General features: G+C 48.1%; 1 protein-coding gene and 1 pseudogene across 1 annotated transcript in view; one reads left to right on the top strand and one right to left on the bottom strand.

Moving 5' to 3' along the window:
* LOC112611883 overlaps positions 1–20,848 on the bottom strand; it is a 272,327-nt pseudogene that overhangs the window by 34,203 nt on the left and 217,276 nt on the right.
* Positions 5,034–20,848, top strand: part of LOC112612816 (zinc finger protein 43-like) — a 108,532-nt gene continuing 92,717 nt past the window's right edge. The window contains 1 exon segment of the mRNA XM_025367746.1: positions 5,034–5,197. Within this exon segment, the coding sequence (XP_025223531.1) occupies positions 5,168–5,197 (30 nt within the window). The 5' untranslated portion in view covers positions 5,034–5,167.

Below are 20,848 nucleotides of genomic sequence, written 5' to 3'. Positions count from 1 at the left end.
CTTCCTTCTTCTTCTTCTTCCTTCTCCTTCTTCTTCCTTCTTCTTCTTCCTCCTCCTCCTCCTCCTCCTCCTACTCCTTCTTCTTCTTCTTCTTCTTTCTTCTTCTTCTTTTCTTCTTTCTTCTTTTTTGAAATGGAGTTTCACTCTTGTTTTCCAAGCTGGATTGCGATGGCGCACTCTGGGCTCACCGCTACCTCCGCCTCCTGGGTTCAAGCTGGGGTCCTGCCTCAGCCTCCCTAGTAGCTGGTATTACAGGTGCGCGCCACCATGCCCGGCTGATTTTTTTTGTATTTTAGTAGAGAGGGGGTTTCACCATTTTGCCAAGGCTGCTCTCGAACTCCTGAGCTCAGGCAATCTGCCTATCTCGGCCTCCCTAAGTGCTAGGATTACAGGCGTGAGCCACCGCGCCCGGCTTACAGTGAGCTTCTGTAGATGGTAAAAAATGCCAATCAGTCCCCCGGGGCCCGCCCGGCCGACCCTAGGCATGGCTCAGAGACTGCCAAAGGGCCGGAGTGCGGAGTGCCGGAGCGCCGGCGGAAGGGCCGAGCGGTCTTTCCAGCCCACCCAAGGCGGCGGGCCGCGCTACTCAAGCCTTAGTGTTCCCGGACGCTGTGCTGGGCCGGCCCTTCTCCCTCCCGCCGCGCCCCAAGCCCTGCGCGCCCGGCCGCTGGCCTTGTCTCCACGGCCGCACTGCCCTTGCCACCTAGCTCTGCGCCTGCGCCGCGCGTCTCCACCTTGAAGTTTGTTTTTGTTTTTTTGAGACCGAGTCTTGCTCTGTAGCTGAGGCTGGAGTGCAATGGCGCGATCTCGCTCACTGCTACCTCTGCCTCCCGGGTCCCGGTTCTAGCGCTTCTCCTGCCTCAGCCTCCCAAGTAGGTGGGATTACAAGCGCATGCCACCACACCCAGCTAATTTTTTACATTTTTGGTAGAGACGGGGTTTCACCATGTCGGTCAGGCTGGTCTGGAACTCCTGACCTTGTGATCCACCCGTCTCGGCCTCCCAAAGTGCTGGGATTACAGGCATGAGCCACGGCGCCCCGCCTACCTTGAAGTTTTGAGTGACACCCAAGGATAGCCACCGGTGTCTTGGCCATGGAAGCCTCCTGCATCCTTCCCGCCCCCAGTTTGATTTGCAGCCTCATGGCTGTATTGTCCTAAAGACGCTTTTCTCTGGCCTTGTCCAGTGAATACGGTTCACACAGTTAAAACTGCTTTTTGAGAGTGGAGAATAGATTATATTTAGTTACCACTGTGCCTCTTTGTCACCTGAGAGATCCATTTATTCTTAAGTGTATTCGTGCTTTCAGACATCTCTGGACAACTCAAATGACAAGGGGCTGTTGTTTTATAAAGGAAACAAACTCTTTAGATGTGAAATCCTTTTCTTCTTCTCCTTCGTGAAAGATTCCTTTCCTTCCTTCCTTCCTTCCTTCCTTCCTTCCTTCCTTCCTTCCTTCCTNTGAAAGATTCCCTTCCTTCCTTCCTTCCTTCCTTCCTTCCTTCCTTCCTTCCTTCCTCCCTCCCTCCCTCCCTCTCTCTCTCTCTCTCTCTCTTTCTTTCTTTCTTTCTTCTTTTTCTTTCTTTCTTTCTCTTTCTTTCTTTCCTTTCTCTCTCTCTCTCTTTCTTTTCTTTCTCTCCCTTCCTTCCTTCCTTCCTTCCTTTCTTTCTTTCTCTCTTTCTTCCTCTCTCTCTCTCTCTCTCTTTCTTTCTTTCTTTCTTTCTTTCTTTCTTCTTTTTTGTTTTTTTACATGGAGTTTCGCTTTTGCTGCCCAGGCTGGAGTGTAATGGGGCGATCTCTGCTCAACGCAGCCTCTGCCTCCTGGGTTCCAGCGATGCTCCTGCCTCAGCCTTCCGCATAGGTGGGCTGCCACTGCACTCCAGCCTGCGCAACAGAGCGAGACTCTGTCTCAAAAAAAAAAAAAAAAAAAAAAAAGGTCAATAGTGGTACTTGAGCAGTTTCACGTGAGAATTGAGTTGCAGTTTCAATGTGGATGGGCAGTTCTTCAAGATGGAGAACGAAGTCTCATTGAGCAGCAGGAGCCACACTCACCTTTCCTCACATCCCACACCATGGTCCTTCACTTTTCTTCTGTGCTTGAATTTATTTATTTATTTTTATCATTTTTATTTTTTTAATTTTTTTGAGACGGAGTCTCGTTCTGTCGCCCAGGCTGGAGGGCAGTGGTGCAATCTCGGCTCACTGCAAGCTCCGCCTCCCGGGTTTACGCCATTCTCCTGCCTCAGCCTCCAGAGTAGCTAGGACCACAGGCGTCTGCCACCACGCCCGGCTAGTTTTTTGTATTTTTAGTAGAAACGGGGTTTCACCGTGTTAGCCAGCATGGTCTCGATCTCCTGACCTCGTGATCCACCCGCCTCAGCCTTCCAAAGTGCTGGGATTACAGGCATGAGCCACTGCACCTGGCCGAATTTTTTTTTAATATACATACTATTTTTATTATATATATGTGTGTGTGCATATGTGTGTGGGTATGAGTGTGTGTGTATACACACCCATACAGTTCGCACTCTGTCACCCAGGCTGGAGTGCAGTGGCTAAATTATAGGTCACTGCAGCTTCAACTGCTTAGGCTCAAGTGATTCTTCCACCTCAGCTTCTTGAATAGCTGGGACTACAGGCATGCATGCAACAGCACACTCGGCTAATTTTTTTTTTTTTGAAACAGAGTCTTGCTCTGTCACCCAGGTTGGAATGCAGTGGCCCGATCTCGGCTCACTGCAACCTCCGCCTCCTGGGTTCAAGCAATCCTCCTGTCTCAGCCTCCCGAGTAGCTGGAACTACAGGCACCCGCCACCACGCCCGTCTAATTTGTTGTATTTTTAGTAGAGACGGGGTTTCACCATATTGGCCAGGCTGGTCTCGAACTCCTGAACTTGTGATATGCCCACCTTGTTCTCCCAAAGTACTGGGATTACAGTCATGAACCACCGCACCCGGCCCCTGTTAATTTTCACAATGTTTTGTAGAGACTGAGTCTCACTATGTTGCCCAGACAGATGTTCAACTCCTGGGTTTAAGCAAGCATTCTACCATGACCTCTGAAAGTGTTTGCATTACAGGCATGAGCCACTACACCCAGACAAAAATATTTTATAAAAAGCTGTTACGGCCGGGCGCGGTGGCTCAAGCCTGTAATCCCAGCACTTTGGGAGGCCGAGACGGGCGGATCGCGAGGTCAAGAGATCGAGACCATCCTGGCTAACATGGTGAAACCCCGTCTCTACTAAAAAATACAAAAAAAACTAGCCGGGCGAGGTGGCGGGCGCCTGTAGTCCCAGCTACTCGGGAGGCTGAGGCAGGAGAATGGCGTGAACCCGGGAGGCGGAGCTTGCAGTGAGCTGAGATCCGGCCACTGCACTCCAGCCCAGGCGACAGAGCGAGACTCCGTCTCAAAAAAAAAAAAAAAAAAAAAAAAAAGCTGTTACAGGCCTGGTGCGATGGCTCACGCCTGTAATCCCAGCACATTGGGAGGCCAAGGCGGACGGATCACCTGAGGTCAGGAATTGGAGACCAGCTTGGCCAACATGGTGAAATCCGTCTCTACCAAAAATACAAAAAATTAGCCGCTCGTGGTTGCATGTGCCTGTAATCCCAGCTACTTGGGAGCTGAGGCAAGAGTGTCACTTGAACCAGGGAGGCAGAGGTTGCAGTGAGCCGAGATCGCGCCATTGCACCCCAGCCTGGGCATCAAGAGTGAAACTTCATCTCAAAAAATAAATATAAAATAAATTGGCCGGAGGCGGTTGCTCACTCCTGTATTCCCAGCACTTTGGGAGGCCGAGGTGGGTGAATCACGAGGTCAGGAGTTCGAGACCAGCCTGGTTAATATGGTAAAACCCCGTCTCTACTAAAAATACAAAAATTAGCCAGGCGTGGTGGCTCGCGCCTGTAATCCCAGCTACTCGGGAGGCTGGGGGAGGAGAATCACTTGAGCCCGGGAGGCAGAAGTTGCAGTGACCTGAGATTGCGCCATTGCACTCCAGCCTGGGCGGCAGAGTGAAACTCCTTCTCAAAAATAAATAAATAAATAAATAAAAATTTAAAAAACGATTACAACCAAAACATGATTTGTGATTGTGCCACTGTTCTCCAGCCTGGGCGCCAAAGTGAGACCTTATCTCCAAAACCAAAACAAAACAAACTTATAACAAAAGTGAACTTCTAAGGTTGTGTCATCCGTTGCCCCTCTCTGCCCTCCTAGCTATCACTATTAAATATAATGGGTATTGAGAAAACTGTTAGATATTATTAAGGAATTCCTATATATTTTCCAGTTAAGTCTTCTGATGTAGCTCAAGTATTTTCTTACCCCTACCTCCAGGGTCTAAACTAGCAAATCACCTCAGGACACCTACAGAGGACAATTGGCGATTTTCCAATAGAAAGTGAAATAACCCCGTTAATGAGAGTAATTCAATAATTTTAAAAAAGAGAAGTCAGATTGAGATGCAGCACAGTCAGGGCACAATCACCCTAAAAATAGTCACTTCATACAGATTGGTTTAGATGTTTTTCTAAAATGAGCAAATTTAGGCAACGTAATTCATGTTTATCTATCCCCAGCTCCCCTGCTTCCCCATTCCTAATGGTCATCCCAAGATGTGTACAGCAGTATGGTACAGCATGGTGAGAAAGGACCTCAGGGATGGCATGAGGGTCTTTCCTGCATTATCAAAACGATTAAAAAGTTGTTAAAAGGGTATCAAAATGTTCTGTTTCTTACCCTTAAGTAGCTACTAACATGCATTATACAAGCTGACCCAGGTAAGGAAAAGAGAAAGTGCATTTCAAGGCTCAGCTCACTTGTTAATTAGGTGTAATTCCCTGGGCACGTGACCCCGCCCACTTGAGCCTATTTCCCCGTCCATAAAATGCGCTAATGCCGGGGAGGGTGGGTCCTGGAGGGACCTGGTGGGTCCCGGAGCTTTATCCAATCAGTGGCGCTGGCGTGGGAACCACCCAATCAGACGCGCAGTTAGAGAGGGCCGTGGTTTCCGGCTTTTGGCGGGGCCTTTGTCTCCCGCTCCCTCCAGAGTTTGGGATCCGTCTCTGCTTTTCCGCGTCCTCCGCCTCGGGAACCCCCGGTGACTTTGTCGCAGCCTCCGTTACCCTGTGATCTGCAGGTCCTGGGAGACGCACAGCTAAGATGCCCGGACATCCTGGAGGCTGGGAAATGGTGAGTGCGCGGGGTTGGGCATCCCGAGAGGGGAGAGCGGGCTGTGAAACTGGCGGGACCGGCCCCCTCACAGTCCGCTCCTTGAGTCCTGGTCGCTGGCGCAGCTCCGCCCCAGGCCCCTCTGGCCGCAAGATGGCGCCTGGACCTGCAGCCCAGACTCCCGCATCCTGCCCCGTTCCTGCACGGTACCCTGTCTGGATCTCTTTGGTCAAGTCTGCACCGGCAGCCCCGAGTATTTCCTAGATTGTTCAGGGATGCCGGACGGGTCATCGGGGCAGAATCCCGACTCGGTGTCTGCGCAGGAGGGGTTGCGGCCGTGGAGTCTTCAGTTTGTTTCTTTTTTTTTGGAGAGGGAATCTTGCTCTGTCGCCCAGGCTGGAGTGTAGTGGCGTGATCTCGGCTCTCTGCAACCTCCGCCTCCGGATTCAAGCGATTCTCCTGCCTCAGCCTTACGAGTAGCTGGGATTACAGGTGCGCACCACCAGGCCCGGCTAATTTTTATTTTTTTATTTTTATTTTTTATTTTTATTTTTACTTTTCCTAGACATGGGGTTTCACCATGTTCGCCAGGCTGATCTCGAACTCCGGACCTCAGGTGATCCGCCCGCCTCGGCCTCCCAAAAGTCCTGGGATTACAGGCGTGAGCCACCGCGCCCGGCCTCTTACGAACATTTCTGAATCTCGCACTGGGAGGCTTTCAAAAGTTGGACAATTGACTCTCATATGTGGGCCTGGTCCATAGGTGGGTTGGTTACTCTCAGACCAAGATTCAGTACACATGTGAGGCTGTGACTGCACTGAAAGGCACAGTCTGCAGACAGAATTGTGGCTCTCTTGCAATACTTCTGTCAACCATTGAGATTGTGACTCATGTACTTAGACCCAACATACAGGAGGTGTTGACTTTCATACCTGGAACCTGGACATGTGTGGAATTTCTAATCACATTCCTGGACTTTCCTGCAGGTAAGATTGTATGCATCTACTAAGCACCTTAGTGATTTGACTCGGTGCCTTGGCCCAGCCCACAGATGGAGATTGTCACATATCGCTTGACTTTGCACCTTGAAGATGTGACTTTTTTCCAGCTTTGTTGATGCCCACAGGTGGCATTATGACATATAGCTGGGCCTTTCACTGAGATGATGGGAGTCTTTTTTCTTGCCTTGGCACTGCCCACAGGGTGCATTGTGACATATTGGTAAGCCCTGCACTCAGGTTATGTGACTCTCCTTTTTTCCCTAGTCCCTGAATATTTTGGATGTTAGGACATGTTACTAGGTCTAACACCTATAAAATAGGAAGCTCCTGCCCAGGCCCTTTCTTTTTCCTTTTTTTTTTTTTCCTTTTGGGACAGAGTCTCGCCCTGTCACCCAGGCTGGAGTGCAGTGCTGCGATCTCAGCTCACTGCAACTTCTGCCTCCCAGGTTCAAACGATTCTCCTGCCTCAGCCTCCTGAGGTACTGGGATTACAGGTGCCTGCCACCACACCCAGCTAATTTTTGTATTTTTAGTGGAAACGGGGTTTTGCCATGTTGGCCAGGCTGGTCTGAACTCCTGACCTCGTGATCCGCCTGCCTCGGCCTCCCAAAGTGCTGGGATTACAGGTGTGAGCCAATGTGCCTGGCCCTGCCCAGGCTCTTTCTATAGAGGGCCTTGTGACATATGTCTGTATCAGTCACCTAGGAAAGTGACTCTCCATTTTTGCTTGCCTTCTGCCTACAGGAAAAATTGTGACTTATCACTAGGCTCAGGTACCAGGTAATGTGTCTCTCCTGCCTGGGCGTGGACCACAGAGAGCATTGTTATCCATTGCTGGGCTCAGCACCCAGGTGATGTGACTCTGCTGCCTGTGTCCTGCTTTCAGGAGAAGGTTGTAACATATTCCTGGCTAAATATTCAGGTGATGTGACACTCCTTTCTGGTCTCTGCCCTCAGAAAAGACTGTGACATATTCCTGGCCCAAAACCCAGGTGATGAGACTCTTCTCTCTCCCTATTCACAGGTGGAATTGTGAAATATAGCTTGGCCCAGTTCACAGGTGCAATTATGACTCTTCTACCTTCAACCAGCCAATAGGAGAGATGCTGCCTCTTATAGCTAGACTTAGGGTTATGAGTATTATCCTGGGTCTCTTTCTTGTACAAAGGTCATAGAGAATTATTTTTTTTTTTAAAGGACTTTCGTTCATGTTTCCCGGGCTGGAGTGTAGTGGTAGAATCTCGGCTCACTGCAACCTCCGCCTCCTGGGTAATTTTTGTATTTTTTAGTAGAGATAGGATTTTGCCATGTTGGCCAGGCTGCTCTTGAACTCCTGACCTTAAGTGATCCACCCACCTCGGCCTCCCAAAGTGTTGGGATTACAGGCGTGAGCTACCATGCCCAGCCGAGAATTACCACGTTTTTTTTTTTTGAGACAGGGTTTCGCCCTTGTTGCCCAGGCTGGAGTGCAATGGTGAGATCTTGGCTCACTGCAACCTCTGCCTCCTTGGTTCAAACGATTCTCCTGCCTCAGTCTCTCGAGTAGCTGGGATTACAGGCATGTGCCACCACGCCCAGCTAATTTTGTATTCTGAGTAGAGACGGGGTTTGTCAGTGTTGGTCAGGCTGGTCTAGAACTCCCGACCTCAGGTGATCCGCCCGCCTCAGCCTCCCAAAGTGCTGGGGTTACAGGTATGAGCCACCGTGCCCAGCCTAATTACCACTGTTTTGAATAGTATATAAGTCTCTCGTGGTACAGAGAGGATTCAGTAAACAGGTGAGACTGTGTTTCTTCTTTGCCCACCCCACCAATCGTTAGAATTGTCACCCTCGGCCGGGCGCGGTGGCTCACGCCTGTAATCCTAGCACTTTGGGAGGCCGAGGCGGGCGGATCACAAGGTCAGGAGATCGAGACCACGGTGAAACCCCGTCTCTACCAAAAATACAAAAAATGAGCCAGGTGCAGTAGTGGGCGCCTGTAGTCCCAGCTACTCAGGAGGCTGAGGCAGGAGAATGGCGTGAACCCGGGAGGCGAAGCTCGCAGTGAGCCGAGATCGTGCCACTGCACTCCAGCCTGGGGGACACAGCGAGACTCCGTCTCAAAAAAAAAAAAAAAAAAAAAAAGAATTGTCACCCTCACACAGTGACGGAACCCACTGGTGAGGTCCTGAATCTCATGCATGGACATAGTCCACAGTTAAAATTGTGGCTGTTATATGTGAACGTTATGCAAGAGTTTGAATAATGACTCATTTCTACATCTAGTTCATAGGCAGGTGAGAATTTTTCTTTTTTTTTTTTTTTTTTGAGACGGAGTCTCGCGCTGTCGCCCAGGCTGGAGTGCAGTGGCCGGATCTCAGCTCACTGCAAGCTCCGCCTCCCGGCTTCACGCCATTCTCCGGCCTCAGCCTCCCGAGTAGCTGGGACTACAGGCGCTGCCACCTCGCCCGGCTATTTTTTGTATTTCTTAGTAGAGACGGGGTTTCACCGGGTTAGCCAGGATGGTCTCGATCTCCTGACCTCGTGATCCGCCCGTCTCGGCCTCCCAAAGTGCTGGGATTACAGGCTTGAGCCACCGCGCGCGGCCGAGAATTTTTCTATCTGAACCAATGAGAAGTCTACCTTCCTGAGGACATGTTGACTGTCATACCTGGGCTGAGGGCCAGAGCTAACACAGTTCACAAAAGAGACGGAGGCTCTTATGCACAGGTTCAGTTCATTGGTGAAATTGTCACTAGCGTACTTAGACCCAACATAGAGAATTTGGTGACTCTCATACCTAGAACTGGGACCCGTACGGGATTAATTCATTACTGGACCTTCCTACAGGTCGGATTGTGACATACGCCTTTGTCCAGGACCTGAGTGATTTCAGTTTCCTGTCTGGTCCCAGCCCAAAGGTGTGATTATAATATATCACTGGTCCCAGCACCTAGGTGATATGGCTCTCCTCTTTTTATGGGACCCCATACATTTTGGGTGTTGTAAAATATTACTGGATCCTGCACCCATGTTATGTGACTCTCCCACCTGTGCCCTACGTGTTGTGCCATATTATGGCACAATATGTCACACTAGAAATTGTTACATATGGCTGGGCACGGTGGCTCACGCCTGTAATCCCAGCACTCTGGGAGGCTGAGGCTGTCGGATCACTTGAGGTCAGGAGTTCAAGAGCAGTCTGGCCAACATGGTGAAACCCCGTCTCTACTAAAAAAAATACGAAAATTAGCCGGGCATGGTGGTGCATGCCTGTAATCCCAGCTACTTGGGAGGCTGAGGCAGGAGAATCGCTTGAATCCAGGAGGCAATGGTTGCATTGAGCTGACATCGCGCCACTGCACTCCAGCCTGGGCAATAGAGCAATACTCTTTCTTGAAAAAAGAAAAAAAGAAAAAAGAAATTGTTACATATAAGGCTGGGCACAGTGGCCTAGTGCCTGTAATGCCAGAACTTTGGAAGGCTGAGAGTGGGTGTATCACCTGAGGTCAGGAGTTCAAGACCAGTCTAATCAATATGGTGAAATGCTGTCTCTACTAAAAATACAAAAATCAGCCGGGCATGGTGGTGTGCGCCTATAGTTCCAGTGACTTGGGAGGCTGAGACAGGAGAATTGCTTGAATCTGGGACATGGAGGTTGCAGAGCCAAGATGTGCCACTACACTCCAGCCTGGGCAAGAGAGTGAGACTCCCTGTCAATAAATAAATAAATAAGTAAATAAATAGTTACATGTTGTTGGTTCAACACCCAGGGGATGTAACACTTTTTCTCTGGACCCTGCCTACTTTTTCTCTGGAGCTTTGTGACATAACTCAATGATGCCCATCACCATGGTAATGTTACTTTTTTTTTTTTTTTTTTTTCCTGGAGACAGTCTCGCTCTGTTGCACAGGCTGGAGTGCAATGGTGTGATCTTGGCTCACTGCAACCTCCGCCACCCAAGTTCAAGCGATTCTTCTGCGTCAGCCTCTTGAGTAGCTGGGACTACAGGCATGTGCCACCATGCCCAGGTAATTTTTGCATTTTTAGTAGAGATGGGGTTTCAGCATGTTAGCCAGGCTGTTCTCGAATTCCTGGCCTCAAGTGATCCACCCTCCTCGGCCTCCCAAAGTGTTGGGATTATAGGCGTGAGCCACTGCGCCCAGCCAGTAATGTTACTTTCTTCTGCCTGGTCTCTGCTCACAGAGACCTAGCATCAAGGTGATGTGACTCATCTTTTTCTTAGGCCCTGCATATTTGTGTATTGTGACATACTGCTCAGCTGAACACCTAAAGGATGGGAGTCTCCTACCTGGGCCCTTCCTACAGGGAGCATTGTGACATGTCCCTGCATTCATCACCTAGAGGATGTGACTCTCCTCTTCTGCCTGCACCGTGCCTACAGGGAAAATTGAGGCATATTGCTGTGGCCAGCGACAGATGATGTGTTTTTTTCTGTGTGGGTCTTTATTACAGAAATGATGGTTGACATATCGGTGGGCCCAGCATCCCGGTGATGTGACAGTCTTCTTCTGTGTGGTCCCTGCTTACAGGAACATTGTAGCATATTGCTATGCCCAGCACCTAGCTGATGGGATTCTCCCCTGGTTTTAAGTTTTGCCTGTAGCGGACAATGTGAAATATTGCTAGGCTCTGCACTGACATGTGAGTCTTCTGCCTATGATTTGGCCACCTGGGCCATTGTGACATATCGCTGGGTCCAACAGCCGAGTGATACTACTTTTATGCCTGGACCCTGCCTATGGGTGGCATTTCCAGATGTCTTTGCACCAGTCACACAAGTGATTTGACTCTTATCTTACCTGGTCTCTGCTCACAGGAAGTTTTGCGACATTTTGCAGCACATAGCTGATTTTATTTATTTTTTTTCTTAGTTTTTCCTCCAGGGAAGATTGTAAAATATTGGTGAACCCAGCGCCAAAGTGATGTTACTGTATTTTTTTCTTGGCCCTGCTCACATAAGACATTGTGACATGTTGCTGGGTTTTACACCTAAGTGATGTGAGTTTCCTGCCTGTACCATGCTTACAGAAAACATTTTAACATATCTGTAAGCTCATCAACTATTTTATGTGACTCTCCTCTTTTATCTGGGCTTTGTCCATAGGTCAGATTGTAGTATATCTTTGAGCCTGGGTTGTGCTAACAGAAAAGAGAGTGACTTATTGCTTGGCCCAGCACACAGGTGATGTGATTCTTTTGCTTGGTCCCTGTTCACGTGGTCATTGTGACATAACTCTGGGCCAGTCACCTAAATAATAGATCTCTCCTTTTTATTTCTGAATCTATCCACAATAGGAAATGTGAGATATCGCTTGGCCCAGCACCCATGTGATGTGACTCTCCTCTCATGCCTAGGCCCTGCCCACTGTAGTGATTGTGCTGCCAGCTCCTGCGTTATATCACTCTTGTCTTCTTCCTGAGCCCTGCAAACAGGTAGCACTAGGAAATATCCCTGGGCCTTTCACCTAGGTGATGTGACTTTTCTGCCTGGGCTCTCCTTTCCGGGTATTGTGACATGTTGCTGGATAAAGCATTTAGGTGATGTGACTTCTCTACTGCTTGGACTCCGAACAAAAAAAAAGATTTAGATTTATCACTGGGCCCAGCACCTACATGATGGGACTCTTCTCTTGTCTGGGCCCTGCAAATTATTATTATCATTATTATTATTATTTTTTTTGAGATGGAGTTTTGCTCTTGTTCTCCAGGCTGGAGTGCAATGGCACAATCTCGGCTCATCGCAACCTCCGCCTCCTGGGTTCAAGCGACTTTCCTGCCTCAGCCTCTCAAGTAGCTGGGATTATAGGCATGTGCCACCACACCTGGCTAATTTTGTATTTTTAGTAGAGACAGGGTTTCTCCATGTGGGGCAGGCTGGTCACAAACTCCCAACCTTAGGTGATCTGCCCACCTCGGCCTCCCAAAGTGCTGAGATTACAGGCATGAGCCACCTCACCTGGCCCCTGCATACATTTTGTATTGTGACATAAAGCTGGGTCTATCACCAAGGAGTTTCCTACATAAGCCCTGGCCACGAGAGTATTATGACATATCTTTTCATTCATCACCTAGGTGATGTGACTCTTCTTCAGCCTGTGCCCTGCCAAAAGAGGATTGTGATGTATCATTGGACCCAGCATCTAGATGATGTAACTCTCATCTTTTGCCTGGACCTTGCATATTTTGGGTATTGTTACACATTACTGGGTCTGACATTAGGGGATGGGAGGCCCCTGCCTGGGCCTGCCCACAGGGGGCCTCGTGACATATTTTGACATCTATCAATTATAATATGTGACTTTTCTCACCTACATGTACCATGCCCCGCCAAAACATTGTAACATAGCACTGGGATCAGCAACCAGATAATGTGTGTCACCTCTCAGGGTGTTGCTCACAGAGAGCACTGTAACATATTGTTGGGCCCTGCACCCAGGCGATGTAACTTGCTGCCTGTGCCCATCTTTTTTTTTTTTTTTTGAGATGGAGTTTCGCTCTTGTTGCTGCAATGGTGCAGTCTTGGCTCACCGCAACTTCCGCCTCCCAGGTTCAAGCGATTCTCCTGCCTCAGCCTCCCTAGTAGCTGGGATTACAGGCATGTGCCACCACGCCCAGCTAATTTTGTATTTTTTTTTAGTAGAAACGGGGTTTCTCCATGTTGGTCAGGCTGGTCTTGAACTCCCGACCTCAGGTGATCTGCCCGCCTCAGCCTCCCAAAGTGCTGGGATTACAGGCATGAGCCACCACGCCCGGCTTGCCTGTGCCCATCTTTTTTTTTTCTTTTTTTTTTTTTTTCTTCCTTTTTGTGGAGAATGGGGTCTCACTATATTGTCCAGGCAGGTCTCGAACTCCTGGGCTCAAGCTATCCTCCCACCTCTGAGAGCTGGGATTACAGGCGTGAGTCACCGCGCCTGGCGCCTGTGCCCATCTTATAGGAAGAGATGTTAAGGCATCCCTGGCCAACCACCTAGATGATGTGACTCTCCTGTCTCGTCCTTGCCCTCAAAAAAGATTGTGACATATCTCTAGACCAGCCCCAGGTGATGTGACTCTCCTGCTCACTCCCTGCCCATAGGTGTAATTGTAACATTGTAACATATATATATATATTTGTAATTTTTTTTTTTTTTTAATTGAGAGAGAATCTCGCTCTGTTGCCCAGACTGGAGTGCAGTGGCGGGATCTTGGCTCACTGCAAGCTCCGCCTGCCGGGTTCACGCCATTCTCCTGCCTCAGCCTCCTGAGTAACTGGGACTACAGGCGCCGGCCACCATGCCCGGCTAGTTTTTTGTATTTTTAGTAGAGATGGGGTTTCATCGTGTTAGCCAGGATGGTTTCTATCTCCTGACCTCGTGATCTGCCTGCCTTGGTCTCCCAAAGTGCTGGGATTATAGGCGTGAGCCACCGCGCCCAGCCCTTGTCACATATATTTTGCCCCAGCTTACGAATTACTATGATGATTCTCATATCTTGAACGAGGCAATAAAAGAGGTACACCTTGCCTAGCTAGGCTTGGGAAAACAAACATGATTCTAAGTTTTCTTTTTTTGCAAAGGTCATAGAGAATTACCACTCTCTCAAATATTATAAAAAAGCTCTCAGGTGGCACAGAGAGTGTCATCACAAACCAGAAACACAGATGAGATTGTATTTTGTGTATCTTTTTTTTTTTTTTTGAGACGGAGTCTCCCTTGGTCACCCAGGATGGAGTACAGTGGCACGATCTCAGCTCACGGCAACCTCCACCTCCCAGGTTCAAGTGATTCTCCTGCCTCAGCCTCCTGAGCAGCTGGGATTACCAGCGTGCACCAGCACGCCCAGCTAATTTTTGTATTTTTAGTAGAGATGAGGTTTTACCATGTTGGTCAGGCTGGTCTCGAACTGCTGACCTCATGATCCGCCTGCTGCAGCCTCCCAAAATGCTGGGATTACAGGTGTGAGCCACCATGCCCAGCCTGAGATTGTGTTTCTTAAATGAATACCCTGCCAATCATTATACTTGTAACCTCAGTACAGACAAAGCTTACTGATGAGGTCCTAAATCTCACATGCAGATGCAGTCCACAGTTGGAATTATCACTGTGATATGCAAACATCGCCAGAGTAGGAATGATGACTCATTTCTCAACATAGCCCACAGGCAGGTGAGGACTCTCCTATATGGATCATCCAATTGGAGAGATGTTGACTCTCATACCTGGGCATAGGGCCACAGGTACGATCATGGGCTTATACGATCACAAAGATCTCAGAGTGGATTCGACTCTCCTGCATATCGCATAAAGCCCTCGGGTAATACATTGAGTGCCCTTACATGGCCCAGCACACAGGTGACATTGTGACACTCATATGCACAACCAGTCAACAGTAAATATTGTCATCCCTTAATATAATCTACTTCTGAAGTTCTGAATCTCACACTTGGAGGCAGTGGAAAATTGCAAAATTGACTCTTATAGGTGAATCTGGTCCACAGGTGGATTGGTGACTCTCAGGTCAAGATTCAGCACACCTGTGAGGCTATGTTTTTTTCTTGTTGTTGTTTTGTTTTTTTGTTTTTTTTTAGGCTGAGTTTCGCTCTTGTTGCCCAGGCTGGAGTGCAATGGCAGGATCTTGGCTTACTCCACCTCCCACGTTGAAGTGATTCTCCTGCCTCAGCCTCCCGAGTAGCTGGGATTATAGGTGCCCCCCACCACATCCGGCTAATTTTTGTATTTTGAGTAGAGATGAGATTTCGACATGTTGGCCAGGCTGGTCTCTACTCCTGACCTCAGGTGATCCACCTGCCTCGGCCTTCCAAAGTGCTCAGATTACAGGTGTGAGGCACCATGCCTGGCCGAGGCTATTATTTTACTGAGGAGACACGGTCTGCAGAAGAGATTGAGGCTGTTATGCATGAATTCATATACATTGAGATGGTGACTTGTGTACTTAGACCCAGTATTCAAATGGTATTCACTCATACCTAGAATGAAGACATGTGAAGAATTATTTATCTTATTTCTGGGTCTTTCTGCAGGTGTGATTGTGACACATACCTCTGCTCAGAATGCGAGCAATATGACTCTCCTGCCTGGGCCCAGCACACAGATGGGATTGTGACATATTGCTGGACCCAGCATGTAGATCACATGACCCTATGCTCTTGCTTTGGTGCTGCCACAGAGAGCATTGTGACATATCACTGGTCCGTGCACCCAGGTAATATGTTTCTCCTTTTGTGCCATGCCCAAATGGGCTATTGTAACATATTACTGGGTCTAACACCCAGATGATATGAATCTCTTACCTAGACCTTGGCTTCAGGGGACATTTTGCCATATTTCTGTATCCATCTATTTGATGTTACTCTCCACTTTTACATGGACTTTTCCCTAGGAGACATTGTAATATGTCTGTGCCAAGCACCTACATGATGTCACTCTTCTCTCCTGCCTGGGCCCTGACCACGGAAGAGGGGGTGACGTATCACCAGGCCCTGACCACAGGTTATGTGATTTTTCTGCCTGGTCCCTGTCCAGAGAGAACATTGTGACATTTATATGACTCTCCTTTTGTCTCTGAGAGTTGCCCACATTAGGGATGTGAATTTTGTTCCTTGCCTCAGTCTTGCCCACTGGGGTGATTGTGACGTATAACTAGGCTCAATTCCTAGGTTATGTGACTCTTCTTTTTTTTTTTTTTTTTTTTTTTGAGACGGAGTCTCGCTCTGTAGCCCAGGCTGGAGTGCAGTGGCCAGATCTCAGCTCACTGCAAGCTCCGCCTCCCGGGTTCACGCCATTCTCCGGCCTCAGCCTCCCGAGTAGCTGGGACTACAGGCGCCCGCCATCTCGCCCGGCTATTTTTTGTATTTCTTAGTAGAGACGGGGTTTCACTGTGTTTGCCAGGATGGTCTCGATCTCCTGACCTCGTGATCCGCCCATCTCGGCCTCCCAAAGTGCTGGGATTACAGGCTTGAGCCACCGCGCCCGGCCTATGTGACTCTTCTTTATGAGCCTTATCCACATAGGGCATTTTGACATGTCTCTGGAGCCCTCTCTTAGATGAGGTGACTCTGCTGCATGGGCCCCTTTTTTTCAAAAAATATTGTGCCATATTTTTTTGACCTAGTAACAAGATGATGTGACCGTCGTCTACTGCTTGGTTTCTGCCCAAGGCGGGATTGTAAATTTTTTTTTTTTTTTTTTTTTTTGAGAAGGAGTCTCACTCTGTTGCCAGGCTGGAGTGCAGTGGCACGATCTCAGCTCACTGCAACCTCTGCCTCCTGGGTTCAAGTAATTCTCTAGCCTCAGCCTCCCAAGTAGCTGGGACTACAGGCACGTGCCACCATACCCAGCTAATTTTTGTATTTTTAGTAGAGACGGGGTTTCACCATGTTGTCCAGAAAGGTCTCGTTCTCTTGACCTGGTGATCCACCAGCCTCGGCCACCCAAAGTGCTGGGATTACAGGTGTGAGCCACTGCGCCTGGCCAGGGATTGTGATTTATCACTGGGCCCAGCACCTTGGTAATGTGACTCTCCTTTCCTACTACAGGTTTCAGGTAGAAAAGGAGAGTCACATCACTTAGGTGATAAACAGAAAGATATGTCATAATTCTCTTACTGGCAGGGCCCATACAGGAGAGTCACATCACCTAGGCATTGGACCCCACCATATTTCAGTATACACAATTGTTTCACCTAGGTGTTGGTGGATTATGTGTTGTATATATTAAAATATGGCTAGTCCAACACTTAGGTGATGTGACTCTCTCGCATGAGTCCTGCTAATAGAGGAATTATGACATATCTTTTAGTTTATCACCTAAGTGATGTAACTCTTCTTTTTTACATGAACCCTGTAAAAGGGGAGGACTGTGACATATCACTGGACTCTACATCTAGGTGATATTACTCTCCTCTTTAACCTGGGCCCCTTGTATTGTGGGTATTATGACATATCACTGGGTCAAACCAAATGGGTAAAAAGCTCTTGCTGGGCCCCTGTCTATCAGAAGCACCTTGTGACATATCTGTGCATCCATTACTTTGGAGGTATGACTCTCCTCTTCCATCTGTACCATGCCCACAGAAAGATTGTGTCGCATCTCTGGGTTCAGCAACCAGGTACTGTGTTTCTTATGCCCAGGCCTTGCCTGCAGAGAGAATTATGACGTAGCTAGGCCCAGTATCCAAGTAACATGACTTTGTTATCTGTGCCTTGCTTTCGAGAAGGAATTGTAACATAACCCTGGACAGGCAACCAGGTGATATGACTCTCCTGCCTGGTCCTTGTCCTGAAAAATTGTGACGTATTTCCAACTCAGCATGCAGGTGATGTTACTCTCCCGTTTGCTCTCTACTCACAGGTTAGATTGTGACATACACTAGCCCAGTTCACAGTTGCGATGATGATACTCATACCACAAACCAGTCAATAGCAGAGATACTGGTGCTGGTAGCTAGACTTAGAGAAATGGGTAAAGTCCTGAGTTTTCTCTAGGTAAGAACAAAGGATTACCGTTCCTTCACATTTTGTATAAAGCCTTTGGACAGTACAGAGATTGTTATCATAGGGCCAAGCACACAGGTGAGACTGTTTCTGCAATGTACAACCTACCAAATGTTAGCATCGTCACCCTCACACATGGACAGAGCCCACTGGAGAGATCCTGAATTTCACACGTGAATGGAGTCCACAGTAAAAATTGTGACTGTCATGTAATCATGTGACAACAGTTAAGCTGGTGATTCATTTCTAAACCCAGCTCATCGGCAGGTGAGAACTCTTCTCTAGACCCAGCTGATTGGAGAGATGTTGACTCTAATGCATGAGCCTAGGTCCACAGGTATCATTATGAGTTTGTATTAGAAAAAAAGTCTCAGAGCAGATTGTGACTATCATGGATATTGTATAAAGCCCTCAGGTGGTACAGAGAGTTCCGTAACAGGGCCTAGCACGCAGGTGACGTTGTGACACTCATGTACACACCCAGCCAACAGTAAAAATGAACAACTTTCCACATGAACACAGCTCACTGTTGAAGTTCTGAATCTCACACCTGGAGGTGATTGGAAAATTGCCTCAAATGTGGATTGGGTTCACACGTGAGCTGGTGACTCTCAATCCAAGATCCAGCATATCTGTGAGGCTGTGACTCCACTAAGGGACACAGTCCACAGCAAAGACTGAGGCTCTCATGCATGTATCCAGTCCACCATTGAGATTGTGACTCCTGTACTTGGACTCAACATACAAAATGTGTTGACTCTAATACTTAGAAATGGGATGTGTGGGATTGTTCATTCGCACATTTTTTTTGCGACTGTGATTGTGACATATACCTTTGCCCAGCACCTGAGTGATTTGACTCTCCTGCCTGGTACCTAGTGCAGAGATCGGATTGTGACACATTGCTGAATCCAACACCTAGGTGGTGTGACTGTACTTTTTGCCTCAGCACTGCCCACAGGGGGGCATTGTGACATATCATTGAACCCCACACCCTGGTTATGTGACTCTCCTGCCTGTGCCCTGCCTTCTTGGGCCATTGTGACATTGCTATATGCAACATCCAGGTGATGTAACTTTCCTTGCTGGGTCCTGCTTGCAGGAAGCATTATAATCTAGCTGTGTACTCATCACCCAGGTAATGCAACTCTCTTTCTACCAGGTTGCTGCTCACAGAAAGAATTATTCCCTATCACTGGGCCCAGCATCTAGCTGTTGTGATGCTTCTTTTTCTACCTACATTCTGCTCACAATGTAGATTTTGACATACTGCTGGGCTAAATACAAAACCGTGTTACATTTTTTCTCAGCACTTTCCTCATCAGGCATTGTGACATATTGTTTGGCCCAGAACTAAGGTAATGTGAGCCTCCTGCCCATAGTGGGCATGGTGACATATTTGTGAACCCATCATCTATGTAATGTGACTTTCTTACCTGGCTTTTCCCTATAGGAGAGATTGTGACATATATTTGGGCCCAGAACCTAAATAATGTGTTCCTTCTTCCTTCCTGCTATGGCCATGCTCCCATAAAAGAGAGTGACTTATCGCTGGGATTAGCACACGGGCTATGTGATTCTTCTGCCTGGTTCCTCTCCACAGGGGTTACTTTGAATTATCTCTGGGCCCATTACTTAGATGATGTGACTCCTCTTCTTCTTGGGATGTGTTCACAGTTTGGATTGTAACATATCACTTAGTCCAGCACTTACGTGATGTGACTCTTTTTTTTTTTTTTTTTTGAGACGGAGTCTCGCTCTGTGGCCCAGGCTAGAGTGCAGTGGCCGGATCTCAGCTCACTGCAAGCTCCGCCTCCCGGGTTTACGCCATTCTCCTGCCTCAGCCTCCCGAGTAGCTGGGACTACAGGCGCCCGCCACCTCGCCCGGCTAGTTTTCTGTATTTTTTTGGTAGAGACAGGGTTTCACCAGGTTAGCCAGGATGGTCTCGGTCTCCTGACCGATGTGACTCTTTTCTCATACTTTGGTCTTGTCCACTGGGGTGCTTGTGATATGTAGCTGCACCCAGCTCTTAGGTTATGTGATCTTTGTGGGTTTTTTTCTTTTTTTTTTTTGAGTCCTACACATGGGACATTGTGACATCTATGTTCCTTTCACCTAGATGATGTGAGTCTTCTGCCAAGGCTGCTTTCTCAGAGGGTATTGTGACATTTATGGACCCAGAACCTAGGTGATGTGACTGTCTTCTGCCTCGGTTCTGCCCAAGATGTGACTCTTTTTTTTTTTTTTTTTTGCCTGATCTCTGCATACATTTTGTATTGTGATATATATGGCTGGGTCCAACACCTAGGCATTATGAGTCTCCTGCATGGGCTCTGTTCAGAAAGATATTATGACATATTCTTTTTTCTTTGTCACTTAAGTGTTGTGACACTCCTTTTTTGACTAGAACCTGCTACAAAGGATAATTGTGAAATATCACTGGACCCAACACCTAGGTGATGTGACTCTCCTTTTTTCCTGGGTCTCACATAATTTGGGTATTGTGATATATTGCTGAGACCAACATCTAGGGGATGGGAAGCTTCTTTCTTGACCCTAACCACAGGAGCTTTGTGACATATCTCTGTATCCATGACCTAAATATGTGATTCTTTATTTCTTCCTGCACCCTGCTAACAGAGATTATGGCAAATTGCTGAGTGCAGTGTATCTTGTGCTGACCTCCTATCTCATCCTGTGACTAAGAATGCCAAACCTGGGGATGCAGCCCAGTAGGTTTTAGCATATTTCACACAGCTGCTATTCAGGATTGAGTTGCTCTAGTTTGAATGCCTCCAACATTAAGATCCACTATAAAATTATGAAAAAAATCTGTAGTAAATGATAATTAAATTAGGATGGGCTATTCTGGCCCGGGTGCGGTGGCTTACTCCTATAATCCCAGCACATTGGGAGGCCAAGGCGGGCGAATCACCTGAGGTCAGGAGTTTGAGACCAGCCTGGCCAGCATGGGGAAGCCCCATCTCTACTAAAAATACAACAATTAGCCAGGCGTGGTAGCACACGCCTGTAATCCCAGCTACTCAGGAGGCTGAGGCAGGGGAATCGCTTGAACCCAAGAGGTGGAGGTTGCAGTGAGCTGAGATTGTGCCACCGCACTCCAGCCTGGGCGATAGAGCGAGACTGCATCTCAAAAAGAAAAAAAAAAAAAAA

This window comes from Theropithecus gelada, chromosome 19 (genome assembly GCF_003255815.1).
Source record: "Theropithecus gelada isolate Dixy chromosome 19, Tgel_1.0, whole genome shotgun sequence".
NCBI lineage: Eukaryota > Metazoa > Chordata > Mammalia > Primates > Cercopithecidae > Theropithecus > Theropithecus gelada.
This window is presented reverse-complemented; position numbering and strand designations above follow the sequence as displayed.